Raw genomic sequence first — 20,646 nt, 5'->3', positions numbered from 1 at the left:
GAACTTGAATGGCAACTCTGCAGTCACATATATACTTTTTGTATTATACTGTTAAAATAACTTCTTCCTTGTAATTAGACGTATATAGTTTCTTTGGCTGAATAAATGAATAAACAAATAAAAAGACTCACAAATTCTTGTTACTAATATCAACCAAGAATTTTAAATGTATACTTATTCTTTTGTGGGAATACCCGAATATCCCTCGTGATGAAAAAATATTTTATAATATATTGAATTCGATTCAATTCAAATTAGGAAATCGGCTAAAAAAATTGTTTTTAATTTTATTAAAATTTTATTCTTCTTCAAAAAATTGAAGAAATAATCAACAAATGTAATCTTCGAGTATTGAAAAACTAAAACATGTAACATAACTTGACACAACATAACACAACATAATATAAAATGATAAAAAGATTTGGAAAAGCTGAATACACTTATTTGAATTAATTAATCGAAGAGGTTTTTTGTATTAAAGTGTATAATTTTTAAAATTCTTGCAAAGCGCTTTCGACTTTCGTCATCATCAGTGCTCACCTGAAAGTAAGTGATCTAGTTGAAAAGGGAATTTAGTGATAATTGAAGGTTAAGGAAAAATTGTACAACTTCAATTATCACTAAATTCCCTTTTCAACTAGATCACTTACTTTCAGGTGAGCACTGATGATGACGAAAGTCGAAAGCGCTTTGCAAGAATTTTAAAGATTATACACTTTAATACAAAAAACCTCTTCGATTCATTAATAATATAAAATAACATAACATGACATGACATTACATGACATGACATTTGTGATGCACTGTTTGGAACCTCTGGTGTAGTAATATTCATGACAAGACATAACATGACATGACAACACATGCCATGAAATGACATGACATGACATTACATGACATGACATGACATGACATTTGTGATGCACTGTTTGGAACCTCTGGTGTAGTAATATTCATGACAAGACATAACATGACATGACAACACATGCCATGAAATGACATGACATGACATTACATGACATGACATTTGTGATGCACTGTTTGGAACCTCTGGTGTAGTAATATTCATGACAAGACATGACATGAAATGACATGACATGACATGACATGACATGACATAACAACACATAACATGCCATAACATATTACACGAATACAATATCAAATACACGTTTTTATTTCAGAATAATTTATTGAAAACTAATTGGTATTGTGTTTTCGCTGGTGTTTTTTGGATAAATTTATGATAATAATTTTTTTTTGGCAATACATTATTCTGGTGGTGTTCGCCGAATTTTAGGTCTTGATTCAAAAGCGCACTTGCAAATCACATCCTTGCAAACACTGCATCGTCTTTCTGAAAACAAAAATGTCAAAATCAAATATGAATTCTTTTGGTTTGAATGATTTCGTACCACACATATAATGATCTAGAACTTTTGGTCCACCAATTTCATGATTGTTGTATAAATTCTGAAAGTAAATAAAACAATTCAAAAAGAAAGCTCCAACAGCAATTCAAAATGTATTATCTTTGAAGTCACCTTGAAAAAGTTGATTTTTCTATAAGTTGTTTCGTCATCTATGCCATCTGTTTCTTCTTCAATGTCTTTACGAATCACGTCGTAACAACCACAGTAGTATCTGCTTTTTCCAGGAACACAATACCTACACCTTAAAATGGAACAGGCATTTGAAAAAATCCTCACAGAATCAAACCTTTTATTAAGAACTACTTTTTGTTAAATATTTTGTTATATTCTGCTTCATCTCAAACTTAACAAATAATTGAAAAACTGGTTAAAAAGAGAATGCTTAACTTCTTAAGTAATCATAACAAACTATGCGAATCTCAATATGCATTCCAAAGCCATAAAAACACAGGCGATGTAATATTCTCTTTTCTGGAAGATGTATATATTGGTTTAAATAATAAAGAATCTATTGGGGCAGTATTCTGTGATTTCTCAAAAGCGTTCGACTGCGTGAACCATGAAACACTAGTATTTAAACTTCAGTGCTATGGCTTTAGAGGATTGTCGTATAACCGGCTTTACAGTTAGCTAACAGGCAGCAAACAGCTAGTAAAACTCTAAGGAAATACATCACATATTGAGAATAATTCATCAGGTGTACCACAAGGTTCAGTTCTGGGTCCCATCCTTTTTCTGCTTTATCTGAATGATCTGGTAACTATCGATATTGCGGATGACACCACGATTTTTTGGCGTGGGATAAATGAAGATAATCTCAGAGACATCATAACCCTGGATCTCTATAGGGTTATACAGTGGTGCTATTCAAACTCCTTATGTTTCAACACAAATAGTTTGCTTTAAACTCAATTTTGACGACTTACAGAAAATCACGCTATAGTTAACAAAACTCACACAAAATTTTTAGGGGTATTTATAGATGATAAATTGAAATTTGATGAGCGTAAAACAAATTTATGCAAAAAATAGCATCTGGCTGCTATGCAGTTGTTTCTAAAGAACTTAATCAATCCTCAGCCACAACTCTATATATTAATCCTTGGTGGAGTCGCACTTGAGATATGAAGGGGAAGAAATTGATGAATAAATATTTTTTGGGAAAAATTAAATTCATCTTATTTTTTGAACGTGCAGCGTATATCATCAACACTTAATCTTGTTATTCTTGAGATATCAATTATCAAACTCAGTACCTGCAATTTTTATTGCCGTCCTGCAGCCTGCGACAAATTTCCAAGTAGCACAATGGGGTTTGGAACTTGACGAACTGTTGGATTGGTTTCACAGATTTTCTTTCCTCAACCACATGTAGTGGAATTTTTCCAGCTTTCTCATGATTGCTGTTTTTCGTTTCGTCGTTAGACTGAACCTATGAAAGTGCATTTGGTCTGAGAAAAGTAAGTTCTTTTAAAAATTTCTATTGAAAAGTTTACTAAACTGAATGTTTCTACTAGCTAGCCTAATATACCTGTGGAGATGACTGTAGTTGATCGTCGTATTTCTTCGGAGATTCTTCTATCACAGTTTTTTTCGTTATAGGAAAGTTTTCTCTCTCCTTAAGGCTATTTAAGCTAAAACAACTACTGCACCGGAGATTCTCCACCTTAATTCCTCTAACACACTCCTCAACGCTGCGAGGTCTATTTGTACCACAGATAATCTTTCTATCTCCTTTGAACCATGCCACGGGAGTCTGACACAAGATATCGCCTGTAACATTGATTTCTTTTTCTGGATGGGGTTCTTCCTCTCTTTGGATGTTCTGACTAATACTATGGGTGTCCATTTCTGGTTGAAACTTGAAGCTAGCATCATTTCTTGCAGTCATTGGCGTTTTGCTGGTTTCAAAAACCGAATTGTCTTTGCAGCAGCTAGAGGAGCCAGATTTACATCTTGGGGAAGCCATCACCTAGAACAGCACAAAAAAGTGATCCCTTGCTGAGTCCTTTCTTTGTATTGGAAGGAGTGTTAATATGGATCTAAAACGCTTCACACACATTATTCTTTTTACTGTTGGGGGCCAATAATATAACGTAGATTTTTTTTAAGTTGGCGGCTAGATTATAATGTCATTGTCGTGTAGCATTTGAAGTGGAATTTGTGATCACATTACAATGGAGTATCATGGGGTCAATAATATATTTTAGTTTTGCTGACAAATTGATGGAAGTTGCTGATGTAAATTGCAGAAAGGAGTGGTCCAAGGACTGAACCTTGCAGTGCAGCAAAGGTTTTTGTAATTGTAGTTGTTATACTTTCCTCACCTTCAGAAGTATATTCTCTAACATCTTGGAGATTTCATCTGCACTTTCTAAGTATGCTTTATCGTATGCACAACAATCAACAGCGTTTTGTTTATCGTTCAAAAAATATAAAGCCCTATTCAAAATCGTTTCTAATATATCTTTTATTTCGCCTTGGGAAGGAGATGCAGATACTTGAGCTTGAGTTCTGTGCGACGAAGTCTGCTCATTGTCGTCTGTACTAAGATCTGGAATAAAATAAAAATATTAGTTTGAAGGTGGTTCACAATGTTTCATAGCGAATTTCGTTACTTCGGAATTCCATTGTCTAATATGATATAATATGTTTTGAAATATCTGAAAGAACAAATTGAAAACTCAAACAGAATGAAAACAAAATGAAAACTATAAAAATTACAATAAAATAAAAAGTAGGCAGAAAAATAAAAATTGAACAATTGAAATGAAATATTTTTTTTATTTCTGCCATTAAGCCCAGTGATGGAATATTTGAAGAGAAAGCAATCGACGCCTATGAGTAAAAACCGGCCTTGTGGCTACCTTAAGTGGATGACACTTCGTCACCTGAAAACACGGAAAGGACGCTCTAAACCTCTTCCTAGACCACTTGAGCGCTCCACATCCCAGCGTCAACTTCACCATGGAAACTGAATAGGACCAGCGGATAGCATTCCTAGATGTATGCATTGGGCTTGTACTTTTTGCAGCAAAGCCATCAAAGGCCACGTCAATCGCAACCAGGCTTTGGAGAAGATCTTGCCTCACATCAAGGGTAATGTAGGCTTTGTCTTCACCCGGTCGGACCTTGTAGAGATCCGTGACAAGCTTCTCGAGAACGAAGTCATGGCCCCAGCTCGTGATAGTATCATCGCACTCTGCCTGTTGTTATTCCACCACAGAACATCGGATTGGGTCCCGAAAAGACATCTTCCTTGCAAGCTTTGGATATTCCAACCACGACAAAGCTGGGTGCAAAGTTGGTGCTTCAGAAGCCACACTTCTGAACATCTCTCCATTCTCTTATGGTCTTCAAGTGGAACAGGTTTACCATGCTGGCACCATCTTTGCCCCAGCAATTCTGGACATCAAACCCGAGGATCTGAAAGAGAAGTTCCTCGCTGGTGTTGCTAACTTAGCTGCCGTCTGTTTGAGCATCGGGTATCCTACAACAGCTTCTGCTCCTCACAGCATTGCTAACAGATTCAAAAATCTGTTGGCTAAAGTTCTAAAGTTACCATTGAAATCATCAACAATGTTCACATTTTGAAACCTGGCGACAAAGTTGGTGCTACAGAAGCCACACTTCTGAATATGTTGAACATCTCTCTATTCTCTTACGGTCTTCAAGTGAAACAGGTTTACGATTCTGGCACTATCTTTGCCGCAGCAATTCTGGACATCAAACGCGAGGATCTGAGAGAGAAGTTTCTCGCTGATGTTGCTAACTTAGCTACCGTCTGTTTGAGCATCGGGTATCCCACAACAGCTTCTGCTCCTCACAGCATTGCTAACAGATTCAAAAATCTGTTGGCTATTGCCGTTGCCAAAATTTCTAAAGTTACCATTGAAATCATCAACGATGTCCACATTTTGAAACCTGGTGACAAAGTTGTTGCTACAGAAGTCACACTTCTGAATATGTTGAACACCTCTCCATTCTCCTATGGTCTTCAAGTGGAACAGGTTTACGATTCTGGCACAATCTTTGCCGCAGCAATTCTGGACATCAAACCCTAGGATCTAAGAGAGAAGTTCCTCGCTGATGTTGCTAACTTAGCTGCCGTCTGTTTGAGCATCGGATATCCTACAACATCTTCTGCTCTTCACAGCATTGCTAACAGATTCAAAAATCTGTTGGCTATTGCCGTTGCCAAAATTTCTAAAGTTACCATTGAAATCATCAACAATGTTCACATTTTGAAACCTGGCGACAAAGTTGGTGCTACAGAAGCCACACTTCTGAATATGTTGAACATCTCTCCATTCTCTTACGGTCTTCAAGTGGAACAGGTTTACGATTCTGGCACTATCTTTGCCGCAGCAATTCTGGACATCAAACGCGAGGATCTGAGAGAGAAGTTCCTCGCTGATGTTGCTAACTTAGCTACCGTCTGATTGAGCATCGGGTATCTTACAACAGCTTCTGCTCCTCACAGCATTGCTAACAGATTCAAAAATTTGTTGGCTATTGCCGTTGCCAAAATTTCTATAGTTACCATTGAAATCATCAACGATGTCCACATTTTGAAACCTGGTGACAAAGTTGTTGCTACAGAAGTCACACTTCTGAATATGTTGAACACCTCTCCATTCTCCTATGGTCTTCAAGTGGAACAGGTTTACGATTCTGGCACAATCTTTGCCGCAGCAATTCTGGACATCAAACCCTAGGATCTAAGAGAGAAGTTCCTCGCTGATGTTGCTAACTTAGCTGCCGTCTGTTTGAGCATTGGATATCCTACAACATCTTCTGCTCTTCACAGCATTGCTAACAGATTCAAAAATCTGTTGGCTATTGCCGTTGCCAAAATTTCTAAAGTTACCATTGAAATCATCAACAATGTTCACATTTTGAAACCTGGCGACAAAGTTGGTGCTACAGAAGCCACACTTCTGAATATGTTGAACATCTCTCCATTCTCTTACGGTCTTCAAGTGGAACAGGTTTACGATTCTGGCACTATCTTTGCCGCAGCAATTCTGGACATCAAACGCGAGGATCTGAGAGAGAAGTTCCTCGCTGATGTTGCTAACTTAGCTACCGTCTGATTGAGCATCGGGTATCTTACAACAGCTTCTGCTCCTCACAGCATTGCTAACAGATTCAAAAATTTGTTGGCTATTGCCGTTGCCAAAATTTCTATAGTTACCATTGAAATCATCAACGATGTCCACATTTTGAAACCTGGTGACAAAGTTGTTGCTACAGAAGTCACACTTCTGAATATGTTGAACACCTCTCCATTCTCCTATGGTCTTCAAGTGGAACAGGTTTACGATTCTGGCACAATCTTTGCCGCAGCAATTCTGGACATCAAACGCGAGGATCTGAGAGAGAAGTTCCTCGCTGGTGTTGCTAACTTAGCTGCCATCTGTTTGAGCATCGGGTATCCTACAACAGTTTCTGCTCCTCACAGCATTGCTAACAGATTCAAAAATCTGTTGGCTATTGCCGTTGCCAAAATTTCTAAAGTTACCATTGAAATCATCAACGATGTCCACACTTTGAAACCTGGCGACAAAGTTGGTGCTACAGAAGCCACACTTCTGAATATGTTGAACATCTCTCCATTCTCTTATGGTCTTCAAGGGGAACAGGTTTACGATTCTGGCACCATCTTTGCCCCAGCAATTCTGGACATCAAACGCGAGGATCTGAGAGAGAAGTTCCTCGCTGGTGTTGCTAACTTAGCTGCCGTCTGTTGGAGCATCGGGTATCCTACAACAGCTTCTGCTCCTCACAGCATTGCTAACAGATTCAAAAATCTGTTGGCTATTGCCGTTGCCAAAATTTCTAAAGTTACCATTGAAATCATCAACGATGTCCACATTTTGAAACCTGGTGACAAAGTTGGTGCTACAGAAGCCACACTTCTGAATATGTTGAACATTTTTCCAGTCTCTTGTGGTCTTCAAGTGGAACAGGTTTACGATTCTGGCACTATCTTTGCCGCAGCAATTCTGGACATCAAACGCGAGGATCTGAGAGAGAAGTTCCTCGCTGGTGTTGCTAACTTAGCTGCCGTCTGTTGGAGCATCGGGTATCCTACAACAGCTTCTGCTCCTCACAGCATTGCTAACAGATTCAAAAATCTGTTGGCTATTGCCGTTGCCAAAATTTCTAAAGTTACCATTGAAATCATCAACGATGTCCACATTTTGAAACCTGGTGACAAAGTTGTTGCTACAGAAGTCACACTTCTGAATATGTTGAACACCTCTCCATTCTCCTATGGTCTTCAAGTGGAACAGGTTTACGATTCTGGCACAATCTTTGCCGCAGCAATTCTGGACATCAAACGCGAGGATCTGAGAGAGAAGTTCCTCGCTGGTGTTGCTAACTTAGCTGCCATCTGTTTGAGCATCGGGTATCCTACAACAGTTTCTGCTCCTCACAGCATTGCTAACAGATTCAAAAATCTGTTGGCTATTGCCGTTGCCAAAATTTCTAAAGTTACCATTGAAATCATCAACGATGTCCACACTTTGAAACCTGGCGACAAAGTTGGTGCTACAGAAGCCACACTTCTGAATATGTTGAACATCTCTCCATTCTCTTATGGTCTTCAAGGGGAACAGGTTTACGATTCTGGCACCATCTTTGCCGCAGCAATTCTGGACATCAAACGCGAGGATCTGAGAGAGAAGTTCCTCGCTGGTGTTGCTAACTTAGCTGCCGTCTGTTGGAGCATCGGGTATCCTACAACAGCTTCTGCTCCTCACAGCATTGCTAACAGATTCAAAAATCTGTTGGCTATTGCCGTTGCCGAAATTTCTAAAGTTACCATTGAAATCATCAACAATGTTCACATTTTGAAACCTGGCGACAAAGTTGGTGCTACAGAAGCCACACTTCTGAATATGTTGAACATCTCTCCATTCTCTTACGGTCTTCAAGTGGAACAGGTTTACGATTCTGGCACTATCTTTGCCGCAGCAATTCTGGACATCAAACGCGAGGATCTGAGAGAGAAGTTCCTCGCTGGTGTTGCTAACTTAGCTGCCGTCTGTTGGAGCATCGGGTATCCTACAACAGCTTCTGCTCCTCACAGCATTGCTAACAGATTCAAAAATCTGTTGGCTATTGCCGTTGCCGAAATTTCTAAAGTTACCATTGAAATCATCAACAATGTTCACATTTTGAAACCTGGCGACAAAGTTGGTGCTACAGAAGCCACACTTCTGAATATGTTGAACATCTCTCCATTCTCTTACGGTCTTCAAGTGAAACAGGTTTACGATTCTGGCACTATCTTTGCCGCAGCAATTCTGGACATCAAACGCGAGGATCTGAGAGAGAAGTTCCTCGCTGGTGTTGCTAACTTAGCTGCCATCTGTTTGAGCATCGGGTATCCTACAACAGTTTCTGCTCCTCACAGCATTGCTAACAGATTCAAAAATCTGTTGGCTATTGCCGTTGCCAAAATTTCTAAAGTTACCATTGAAATCATCAACGATGTCCACACTTTGAAACCTGGCGACAAAGTTGGTGCTACAGAAGCCACACTTCTGAATATGTTGAACATCTCTCCATTCTCTTATGGTCTTCAAGGGGAACAGGTTTACGATTCTGGCACCATCTTTGCCGCAGCAATTCTGGACATCAAACGCGAGGATCTGAGAGAGAAGTTCCTCGCTGGTGTTGCTAACTTAGCTGCCGTCTGTTGGAGCATCGGGTATCCTACAACAGCTTCTGCTCCTCACAGCATTGCTAACAGATTCAAAAATCTGTTGGCTATTGCCGTTGCCGAAATTTCTAAAGTTACCATTGAAATCATCAACAATGTTCACATTTTGAAACCTGGCGACAAAGTTGGTGCTACAGAAGCCACACTTCTGAATATGTTGAACATCTCTCCATTCTCTTACGGTCTTCAAGTGGAACAGGTTTACGATTCTGGCACTATCTTTGCCGCAGCAATTCTGGACATCAAACGCGAGGATCTGAGAGAGAAGTTCCTCGCTGGTGTTGCTAACTTAGCTGCCGTCTGTTGGAGCATCGGGTATCCTACAACAGCTTCTGCTCCTCACAGCATTGCTAACAGATTCAAAAATCTGTTGGCTATTGCCGTTGCCGAAATTTCTAAAGTTACCATTGAAATCATCAACAATGTTCACATTTTGAAACCTGGCGACAAAGTTGGTGCTACAGAAGCCACACTTCTGAATATGTTGAACATCTCTCCATTCTCTTACGGTCTTCAAGTGAAACAGGTTTACGATTCTGGCACTATCTTTGCCGCAGCAATTCTGGACATCAAACCCGAGGATCTAAGAGAGAAGTTCCTCGCTGATGTTGCTAACTTAGCTGCCGTCTGTTTGAGCATCGGATATCCTACAACAGAGTCTGCTCCTTATAGCATTGCTAACGGATTCAAAAATCTGTTGGCTATTGCTGCTGTTACTGACGTGGAATTCAAGCAAGATGCTACCATCAAGGAAGAGAAGAAAGAGGAACCCGAAAGCGAGGATGATGAAATGGACTTCGGTTTTTTCGACTAGATTCGTCCTGGGGTTCTTACGAATTGACTTGTTCATTTGCTATTTGTTGAGTCGGGTTGTCAATTAAATGATGATGGAATGATGTGTTGGTAGACTAACCCAGAACTAACCAAAAATCCACGCACCTGAAGGAAGAACTGGAACATCTTCAAGTGACCTTGAGATCGAATGGATACTGTGTGCCCGAGATCAACGAAGCCATGAAACTGAAGGTTTCACGGCTTCGTTGATGGCGGGAGAAGGATCAGATGGTTGAACGCGCGTATCTACCATATCTCCCTAGGGTCACAGATGGAATTTAAAAAGTCTTGAGGAAACAAGATTGAAACGGTTTTCAAACCCACCAAGAATATACAAGAAAGCCTCAGCTCGGCTAATGACAAAGGAGAATCACTATCAGCAGCAGGGGTTTATGACATACAGTGCACTTGTGGAAAGGTATACATCGGAACCACCAAAAGATCCATGGGATCTTTTGGTGGTCTAGTGATGTCCTAGTCTGCAGACTAGGCCAAACGGAGAAGTCGGAACAGTTTAGAGGATGATATTGGTGTTAATTTTCCAAAGTTAATAACCCACCTGAATTCAGCAACTCAACAGAGGGTAGTCTTTTATCCAATTCCACCTCACTATTTTCCAGGCAACTACTAATTGGTACGCTACTCCCTTCCACTACAGACACTTTCATTTCTTTGGATTCTTCCTCATTCCGCGGTGTTTGGAATAATGAAGGATATATCGTTTTACACTGGTCCAAAACGATGTTGACACTTTTTGCTTGGCTCAAGATATTCATTTGTAAAGCATTCGTCAGTTCTGAGGTGACGGCTAAAATTTGCGAGAAATGAAGATTTTTACGTCTCTATGAGCCAATACAGTTCCTTACCTAACAAATTCTTATACTCTTCTTGAAGTTGACTGAACTTCTGTCTCAGCGATTGCTGTTGAAGCTCGGCAGAATTTCCAGCATGCCTTTGTTTTTCTTTGGATGGCTGAGTTTCTTCATGCTATTGAATGAAAAAAAGTAGATATGAACGCTTTGCTAAACTCTGATTGAATCTTATCTCAATGCTAGTTTCCTTCTTTGAGTTGAACTGTATACCCTTCGGAAACCAGAGCCCAAGCAGAACGCGTTTATGATTCAACCCACCGTAGGTCTCATAAGTGATGCTAGGCTGAACCACAAATGTTTTGGGTGGACTCAACTGTCCTTAAAGGATACGCCTGAGCGATGGCATCTGTCTTTACGTAAGCGTCATCTATGGAAAAACTGGCTTTCGACTAGTTGCCTTGCAGTGAAAGACTGAGAACGAATCCTGTCAGTGGTCGATGTTGAAGCATTACTTTGAAAATGACCGCCTTGGGGAGCCTCGTTGATTTTTGATAATTGAGGAATGAGTTCTCTGTCTATCTCACAGATGGCGTGTTTATTAGGGGAAATGCAATCGCCCTAACCTAGACAGCCTTCATCAATTGATCTATAGGGTATACCAGCAGGGACTTTCGAACTTTGGCAATTGATAACGAAGCTACCTACATCTGTCAAATTAGTTGTCATTTATTCAGCCTGATTTATGCGCCAGTCATGGAAAATAGGATGTTTCGAATGCGCTTAATGAAAGACCCTATATGACTGATTTCAGGAAAGTCTGCAGAATTGCATATGTAGTCGTCATTTGAAACACTTAGAATAATGGAGTTGAGCGTTTATTCATGATTAAAATAAAATAATGATAAAAAAACTTTTAAAACAAGCTTTTATTTAGGTGCCCTAAAAAGATCAAAATAAAATTTTAAATCACAGTAACCACATTCATTTATGTGTTTACAGAATTGAAATTATAATGAAAGCGATGCCTAGAAGAAATCTCTACATATTCAGTCAGTCAGATGAAATTTAAATTAAAAAACATTCTGACAGATGATTCAATATGATTTAAAATTTTATTCAAATTTCATCTGACTGAATATGTAGAGATTTCTTCTAGGCACCGCGACAAGCTTTTATCATAATTTCAATTCTGTAAAGTCATAAATGAATGTGGTAAATGCGATTTAAAATTTCATTTTGATCTTTTTAGGGCACTTAAATAAAAGCTTGTTTCAAAAGTTTTTTATCGTTATTTTATTTTATATTTTTTTGTTTCGATCGATAGTTATCGATCAATACGAAAGTCCATCTATAAAACGGCTTTACCATGGCTGAATTTAGCTGGAAATTGCACAGATTTCGGTTGAATAACGTAGATCCCATCTGAAGTCTATACGGACTGATGGAATGTCCGTGTCATACATTTGTGCTCTCCGGAAACAGGGCCGTATAATTTCTATTATATGATGGCATCTCTAACTCATCCTCCAAGTTTTCCTGCTCAGCTTCTTCATTCAACAGTTCAAAAGCATGCTGCCAATTGTTTTATGCTGGGCTTGTACAGTTCACAAAATGCAGAGCAGTACGGTTGACCACGCTGTTGTATATTTGGGTTCAAAGTTGTTCGCTGTCGGCCAAGCGTACGTGGCTTTAAGTAGAGTCACATTAATATAAGGCCTCCTGATAGAATAAGACTGTTCGAAATTAACTGGGACTCGGCCACGTAATAATGACGCCATCAATGAAATGAATATTTTAAGAAATATTACAAGCTAATTCCTCTATAAGGTATGCCGGAGGAGTAGGTACCTACCTACCTACTTCTATAGAATATAGTTTATTCTAATAATAGTTTTCCCCGTTCCTTAAGTTTTTCTGTTGAAGGACTCTGCGTTTTATAGATGGACTTTCGTATTGCTCGTATATTTTTTTATTGAAGCCAACCCTGGATGTGGCATCTATTTCATGGTGGGCCTACCAACTGCCTGTCATAAACGAATGCGTATACAAAATTTCGTGTCCCTGTTATTTACGGCTGAGGTGATCTTTCGTACGGAGCCGATCCTGGCAGCAGCATCAGGTCACGTTTATGATTAACATGCATTGTCATCGGTTCTGGAGCAGCATGAAAAATTTCAGGTCAATCAGATACCGGAAAGTGGGTCAAATTAAACTTGCAAGATTTGTTAACATACATTTAAGTTAAATGAAAGCTTTTTAAGAAAGGGGGGCCAACCGCGGACACGTGTTTCTGGCTATTGGCTTCATCACCGCTGTAGGTACTAGTAAGCATATGAATACTTAGATGCTGATTTTCCCATGACCAATATCGAACAACAGCGGCATATAGTTTTTTCCTATTTTGACGCTATGTGTGCTGATAACTTCAATTTTCCGTTGCTAACATTTTTTTTTGTTTTATATTACCTAATGTTCAAAGACCATCATTTCAGTAATTCTGCAGAATATTTCAACTTTTTTCTTGGGTGAAAACTAGGAAAAAACCTCATAGAACATTACAATACCCAATGATTTCTTTGGGAAATTTGTGTAAATCGCCAAAATACATATTAACTAATGAAGGCCCAGCAATGTGTCTTGGGGAATACGACAATCAACGAACAGTTCTCATCGTGTTTTCTCCAGACTATGCGACAAAGACCAAGATACTAGATGAGATTATTGTTAAGAAAAGAATAGATTATGGAACGGATGAAATTATGGCAGATTTGGTAAATGATGATATAGGAATGAATGTAACTGAAATCATCGTTTCGTAATTTTCTAAGAATGTTCAATAACGAATTTGATTACTTATTAAATGTTATGGAAACAAAAATTTCCAAACAGAATACAAACTATATACACATATGGTATATCTGAATAATTGCTTGTTGTTGTCGCTTGTTTACAAAAACACAGACAAAACACTGAAAACACAAAATATGGGGGAAGTCTCAATATGGTGTGTCCATACTTTTCAACAATACTCTCAAGGGCATATACTTTTTCAAATGTTTTTGTCTGTAAAACTTCAAGTAGTTGGTTTTTGGTATAGTAAAATACAAATTTTTATCCATTGAAAAACTTGGTATTTCACCTTTTTTTTGGTACTTTGATGAGCTGTCGCGAATGATAGAAAGCGTTGTCAAGAACTATTACACTATTCGCATCCAAATTTGGGACCAATGTGTTTTCAAACCATTCCTCAAAAATATTAGCTTCCATGTTCTTATGATAATCAACATTGCAGTCCCCAAGTTTTTTTCCACATAATTTCAAAGAATTAGGAACCCATCCTTCACTTCCTCCGCAATGCACAATGATTAGTCGCGATCCTTTGTTTGCAGGCATGTTAGGCGTACACATTCTCGAACCATCAGTCCACCCTTTCGTAACTGTGTCGTGAGTGTCATACCAAGTTTCGTCCAAATAGAAAATTTGCCGTTGCTCTTGTCTATATTTAGTTATTTGTTCTAAGTATTTGTTACGCAATTCCACTATTCTTCTGCTTTCCATAACTGCTTGACGTTTGTTTATTATTTTAATCTAAATCCTAGTTTCTTCATCCAATTCTGAAGAGTTTTGTCACAGCAGCTCACATTATGGCCGGAAGTATCAATTTCTTCCTTATGATTTCAATTGTAGGAATCTCATTGCTTTTGTAACAGTCGTATATTGTTTTTTTTCAATGATATTATTAGATGAACATCTAAAGGTTTTGGTAATCCCGTATCACATCGCGTCTTGCGTTCATAAGGTTTATTTTTGACTATTTTATGTACAGTTGAGAAAGGGATTTCAGTCAAATCTGATGTTGCTTGTAATAGTTTGTTTCCCTCGAAACCAAACTTGAGATGTATATTCTTATATACATTGAAACATACTCTCTGTGTTTCAATATTCAAATGCACCCGAATCTTATTCACTGGTATCTCTTTTTCGCATTGTTCACCAGCGGTATTGGAATCACTACACAGGAAAAAGTCTGCGTTGTTATCACACTTGTTATTACTATTAGTACTTGTCCAAGGATGCCACATTTTAAACAAATAACAAAAAACACTCAAATCACGACCAATTCCTGAACTGAACATTGACGACACTTCAAATTTAATTTTATGGCTCTTCAGCCAATCATAAAACTCGGTTAGTAAAAATTATCCAATGTGAACCGCCAGTTATTCAGTCCACGTGGACTAATTCGTAGCGGCATTATTTCTTTGTATTGGTTTTTTTGGCCTTCGAGTTCGCCGATAGCTTTAAGAATTACTATATCAGTTACTTCGACTATACCGATATATATTTTACACAACTGTATTAAGAACTGCAAAGAGAATAAATCGTGATAAACAGGAAATGACGAGTATTAAAATAAGCATATTTATTTTTGCTGGAGTCAGTTAATGGGTGGAAATCCTTGTTTTATCCCAGGGTACCCCAATGAAACCTAGTTAGTATCGATAAAACAATTGAATCTCCCCAGGTGCGTGTTTCATAGGCATCATAGTCTAAAAGGCCATGAAGAAATGATTCAATATGAACGGGCTATAGCCTGGCTCTGAAAAATGTAGAAATTCTAAAAAAAGTGCATGGAAAATAAAAAATATAATCTAAAATTCCAACAACGGAAAACATTGATTAAAAGGAAATCTACAGGAATTGAAATTAATATGATCAGAGGTGATAAAAAACGTACTTTCTCCAAAAACGTCTCCAAGATAATTCGCTTATCGATGAATTGTTTTGACCGTTTACAATCGTCAATAGTGCCGGCGTGTTCATCGGTTCTAAAAAACACTTTTCCAGAAATGTTGGGTAGCCGAATTCCGAATTTCTCGCAGTCATTTTTGAAAGCCTCGGAGGTCTTGAAGAAATTCTGATTTTTCAAAAACTGAAAAAAAATCTGTTCCGTTATATTTTCTAGACCATTTTCGAAAATATTGATAATCATTTTGAGAATCAGTAACTCCTAGTATGATATAAGTGGGAAATTGAATATTTTCTTACCAAAAAAATAGTTCCCAGTACAGTATTCAGATCGTGCTTTCTAGAAAAAAAAAACAAGAATTAGAAAAATTCCGGATATAAATTAGATACTCAAAACCAGATGCCGAAGAAATTCTTTCGCTGTGAAATTATTGTTTACAAAATTTTATCCGACTCTTATCTTGCCCCGTTCGAATTTTAAGAGGGTCTGCACTGTATATAAGTTATAACATACTTTCAATACTCACATGAAAAACTGTTTTACAAATTGAAGTATCTACTCTGTTAAGAATAATTTAAAATTGAACTATATCATCACTCAGAGTTTTGAAAAGTTGAACACACAAACACTGTCACACTCAATCATCCTAATGGGGCTAGCACTTCATCATCAAATCAAAGTATCATTTAATTTTTGGCGTGATATCCGCAAACCATTCTAACCTTTGTGAATGACCTCCCGCTATGTTGTGCACCTACTTACGAATCAAATTCGTCTTCCATACTCCTTTCCATCGAGATTATTACTTGGGGAATGATCCAGATAAGAAAGATTTGAAATGATGAGGGTATTTGAAAGCCGGAATTTCATAACGGTAATCAATAGGGAACGTCGGATTTGCATGCCGGAAAGACAGTGGCGTGCCTTCTTGAGCAGCAAACATTGGTGAAATAAAATTTATGTAGAAACCAAAAAAAAGTGCAGGGCAAACGTAACCGCGCATGCCACTCTAAAGAGGCAAAAAATGAAATGAAAAATGCCAACTCTAATATCAAATGCTAATTATTACTTCACAAAATGATTAACAAATAAAAAAAAAATCTGCAGTAGAACCTTCATTTTCAAGTAGAATCCGATTTGTATCTTTCAACAATATCTAACCGACCTGTGTTCGTTGCTTCTTGTGGAACATTCGCCAAACTAAAAATACCTAGTTAAAAACTATTTGGTGTCTGCGTTGCTACCGTAAACATTACCTGGTATTGGCCTGGTATTACCTGGATCTCTGGATATAGCCCCAGAGATCCTCAACAGAATAAATTTTGAAAATATTATAAATAAATATGCAGCTGCCAAATCTAGAAAAACACCAATTCAATTTCAAGTTTTATTTGTTTCTTCAGTTTGTTTTTCCTTCACTAGGACCCACTCCAAGAAATAATAAAATTTCGTTTCTTTGGCCCCTTTAAATCCTTTTAAAAATAATCGACCTTATTAAGTGATGCGACCCCATGGTTGCCAACTGCGTTAAAATAATGACATTTGACATCTGCTAATAAATAAATAACCTATCTTTCTGAGTTCCTTCTGCATTTTCATTTTTGGTAAATGAGAAACTGATTTCCAGAATATGTCTGAAAAGAGATTTTCAGTCGTCCTATATGAAGTTGGGGCTCCAGAATGAAGAATCAGCTATGAAGAAATATAAGATGGTCTGTCCCAATTATGTCCCAAATATGAAAATGCAGAAGGAACTCATAAAGATAGGTTATTTATTCATTAGCAAATGTCAAATGTCATTATTTTACCGCAGTTGGAAACCATTCGGTCGTATCACTTAATAAGATCAAGTGAATGTGACCCATCATCATTATAATTGAAATAAGGAAAAATGAGTGTGATATATCATTAAAAAGGTAATTTTATTTATTTTTGGCGCCCTCTTGCGGGAAAAACAATATCAACAAGTAACTTCAGAAACGTCCCGTTGTTTTTGCCGCAAGAGGGAGCCAAAATGAAAAGTTACGTAGTGGATGAATATATATTTGAATATTGTTTATGTATTCACTTTTTAGTTTACAGTTCTGTATACATGAAATTGAATCTGACATGTAAAAATTGTTGAATGAAAGCTTTGGAAAACTTTTGAAATAATCGTTTCAATTCAATGGATAGAATTTCCAATAATTTCGAAAATGTTTCGAGCCTGGAAGTCCAAAGATATTGTACACTGTTTGGATATCTATAGCATATCCATCGAAGGATATCCATTGCAAGTTATCTGTGTGATATCTTATGGACATGAAATGTATATCCATATAATATTCGGTATTGTCTGGAATATTAAAATACCCTGCGAACCTGCTGACATAAACCTACTTCGAAATACACGCCAATGGTTTGCGTGTCTGTGCTTTTGTGGTCTGATTTTGAATATGTGTCTTATATTTACGACATTATTATGTTTTCTCTTAAATCTGCAATTTATATTAGTTCGTGCCTTGTACTGAAATTTTGTATTAGCGATGTGGAACGAAGTACAGCAATTTTATAATGTACAAATAACGCGATATTCTTTTCAACAAATATACCAAAACACGCTACGAATTCAATTTGATACAATTTTAAGTCTTAAGTTTTTTTAACAAAATTTCGAAGTTCGAATTGGAGTTTGATAAAAATTTTGGTTTAAAGTCGTGATAAGGAAAAAATCCGATTTCAAATGAAAAATTTAACAACATTCTGACTTCAAAATGGAAATTTTCATTTGAAATCGTCTTTGAACTTGTAATTTTACCAAATCCCTATTTTGAACTCGAAATTTAATGAATGAAATATAAACAAAATGAAATAAAAAAGCGAAAAACTAAGGTGTCGATACAATTATACACAATATTTGAACAAATAATGAACACAATCGAAATTTTTTATATCTCAAGGCTGTAGCGACATCTTACAGGTAATAGTAGAGAATACTAAACATGTATTGGAATGTATCTACAGGTTTCTACATATGCTTGCTTAAAGGAAGAAAATTTGGGCAGATTCGGGTTAGAATGGTTAGATAAAATAACATTCTACTGATGACGACGTCTATTTTCGACAAATGGGTAACATCAAATAGTAAACAACTGATCCCTACAGTTGAATGTGAAATAATTTTACATTCATATATGCTCATATTATTTACAGATTCCAGCGTATGCTTGTTCAAACAAATGAAATGCGGACTAGAGAAGTGAAAGTTTCTACCGATGAGGCCGCTTGTGTTCAACAAATGGTGACATTAAACAGTAAACAATTGAATCCTACAGTTGATATTAAAGAATGTTTATGTTGGCTTGCTCAAGAGAAGAAAATTCGGGCTAGGAAAGGAATTTCTATCGATGAGGGTGTTTATGTTCATCGAATGGTGACCTCAAACAGTGAAAAACTGATCCTCACTGTTGATAGTAGAACATGTTTATAGTTATTGTTATAGGGTTTGTTGTATAACAGGATGCATAGATACGACTTCTCTCGGCTTAGGACCTCCCCTAAGATGCATGTAGGAGACTGTGTGTGTGAGAGAGAGATAGAATTCTCTTCCTAGTTTTGACAAGCTTTACCAGGGTGTAATCACTCAGATCCCTATGTATGTAGAATATTTTGACGGAAACACTCGATCTACTGCACTCTTGATTATTCATAAATTGAAGAGATCCAACGTACTTTGGTATTCCAGAGGCGCTATGCGAATGTTTTGATGAGATTATTCTAGAGGCAAAAATACGTAACTTTTGAATAATATATTTCGTTAATGATGATTCTAAGAGACAACTCGTAGGATTAAATTATTTACTTAGTATTGTGCTTGTATGAAAATGGCGGTTGCAAGAAGTAGTAAGTAGATGTGAGAAATGGGAGTTGCTCCTACTTAGATATTATCTTGATTTGAATAATAATGGGGAGAAATTAGTCCCCGAAAATGTCGTGAAACAGCTAACACTAACCCAAAAACAGTCTTTTAAATTTTTAACTCTAGCCCTTGTCTCCATAGCTGACAGCTGGAGTTGCAACAGAACAGGCGAGTTCTTGAATTCTACATAACAATCGTGACGTATTCCCTCAACGAATATATGAACCACTAAATCAATGGGTGGACACACAGATGAACTTAATAAATCGCCTAACATGTCAAATGTCAACTTTTTTCATTTTTATAAATTGTGGGGTTATGTTGGATATTCTTAGTAAATCAAAATGTTTCTAACAAACGTTTTGTTGAAAAAGATTAAGAGCAAGTGAGTACTCAGAATTTGAAAATCGATTGTGAAATTGTTTGTCAATTTTTGTAGAACAATTATGGTTCAAATGCAAAGTATGGTCAGCGGGCACACTTTCAACACAATAAGGGAAAGATTGGGGGATAAAGTGGAAATAATCAGGTTTGACCCATTCAGTAAGTACCAATTTAATTGGACTTTTTTACTTCCAAATATCTATTTGTTATAATAGTTTTTTAACTATTCTCAAATATTTATTTGATTTTTGTTTCAGTTCAGAAAGAGTGCCTGTATAGAGAAAAGAAGAAAATTCGAAGCATGTAGAATTCATATTGAATTAATTGTTTTTATGTATATACATCGGAAAAAAGCTAATAAATTATTAGAAATCTTCTGACATTTTGATGGAATATTTTCATTTCGAATCATTTTCATGCATCAGAAAAACTTGTTTACTGCTATATATAGATCTATATGCAAATGACACTATAATAATTACAGAAAATCCGAACGAAAATCTTAAAAAAAGTCGATTGAATATCTGAGATTCTGTTAATGGTGTTTCGAAAACATTACAATCCTTGAAAGTTTTTAAATTAAATCTGTCGCTTGCTGTTCAATTAATTCCAAGAAAAAGTTACAGTAATAACTATATAAATGCAAATAATTGAAAACCTGTTGGGAATAATATATTAGTGTCTCAGGTAGGCAATTTCATGTAGAATGTATTAATATACAAGGGGTTCTGTTTGTAAAAATCCACATTTGGAGCACCCCTTATAAAAAATAAAGGATGATAAGAGCTGATATGTCACTT

General features: G+C 37.0%; 6 protein-coding genes and 1 pseudogene across 6 annotated transcripts; 6 read left to right on the top strand and 1 right to left on the bottom strand.

Moving 5' to 3' along the window:
* Nucleotides 1-1,206: 1,206 nt before the first annotated feature.
* Nucleotides 1,207-16,506, bottom strand: LOC111510089 (uncharacterized). Its single transcript, XM_023165948.2, has 11 exons — nucleotides 16,327-16,506; nucleotides 15,864-15,903; nucleotides 15,553-15,747; nucleotides 10,869-10,989; nucleotides 10,562-10,810; nucleotides 3,761-3,987; nucleotides 2,965-3,405; nucleotides 2,690-2,865; nucleotides 1,545-1,674; nucleotides 1,416-1,473; nucleotides 1,207-1,357 (listed from the first exon to the last, which is right to left on the bottom strand). The coding sequence occupies exons 1-11, from the start codon at nucleotides 16,356-16,358 to the stop codon at nucleotides 1,272-1,274; spliced, it is 1,755 nt and encodes a 584-aa protein (XP_023021716.2). The 5' UTR covers nucleotides 16,359-16,506; the 3' UTR covers nucleotides 1,207-1,271.
* Nucleotides 4,442-9,997, top strand: LOC111510092 (large ribosomal subunit protein uL10-like; annotated as a pseudogene).
* LOC141483134 (large ribosomal subunit protein uL10-like) lies at nucleotides 5,024-5,897 on the top strand. The gene is made up of 2 exons (XM_074177533.1): nucleotides 5,024-5,357; nucleotides 5,685-5,897. Exons 1-2 carry the CDS (start codon nucleotides 5,072-5,074, stop codon nucleotides 5,873-5,875), a joined length of 477 nt encoding a protein of 158 aa, XP_074033634.1. The 5' UTR covers nucleotides 5,024-5,071; the 3' UTR covers nucleotides 5,876-5,897.
* LOC141483054 (uncharacterized) lies at nucleotides 6,053-8,578 on the top strand (the record flags this gene model as incomplete). Its single annotated transcript, XM_074177231.1, has 4 exons — nucleotides 6,053-6,097; nucleotides 6,152-6,492; nucleotides 6,571-7,646; nucleotides 8,301-8,578. Coding segments are annotated over exons 1-4 (1,740 nt in total), but the record flags the coding sequence as incomplete, so codon positions are not given.
* On the top strand, nucleotides 7,665-8,281 carry LOC141483055 (large ribosomal subunit protein uL10-like; the record flags this gene model as incomplete). Its single annotated transcript, XM_074177232.1, has 1 exon — nucleotides 7,665-8,281. A coding segment is annotated over exon 1 (594 nt), but the record flags the coding sequence as incomplete, so codon positions are not given.
* On the top strand, nucleotides 8,588-9,522 carry LOC141483053 (uncharacterized). Its single transcript, XM_074177230.1, has 2 exons — nucleotides 8,588-9,466; nucleotides 9,514-9,522. Exons 1-2 carry the CDS (start codon nucleotides 8,669-8,671, stop codon nucleotides 9,520-9,522), a joined length of 807 nt encoding a protein of 268 aa, XP_074033331.1. The 5' UTR covers nucleotides 8,588-8,668.
* A 3,194-nt stretch (nucleotides 16,507-19,700) lies between the features above and the next one.
* On the top strand, nucleotides 19,701-20,220 carry mRpL33 (mitochondrial ribosomal protein L33). Its single transcript, XM_023165946.2, has 3 exons — nucleotides 19,701-19,847; nucleotides 19,902-20,005; nucleotides 20,104-20,220. Exons 1-3 carry the CDS (start codon nucleotides 19,807-19,809, stop codon nucleotides 20,151-20,153), a joined length of 195 nt encoding a protein of 64 aa, XP_023021714.1. The 5' UTR covers nucleotides 19,701-19,806; the 3' UTR covers nucleotides 20,154-20,220.
* Nucleotides 20,221-20,646: the final 426 nt, after the last annotated feature.

This window comes from Leptinotarsa decemlineata, unplaced genomic scaffold, assembly GCF_025532065.1.
Source record: "Leptinotarsa decemlineata unplaced genomic scaffold, Ldec_3_MD MMD2_tig00002974_RagTag_RagTag, whole genome shotgun sequence".
Classification (NCBI taxonomy): Eukaryota; Metazoa; Arthropoda; class Insecta; order Coleoptera; family Chrysomelidae; genus Leptinotarsa; species Leptinotarsa decemlineata.
This window is presented reverse-complemented; position numbering and strand designations above follow the sequence as displayed.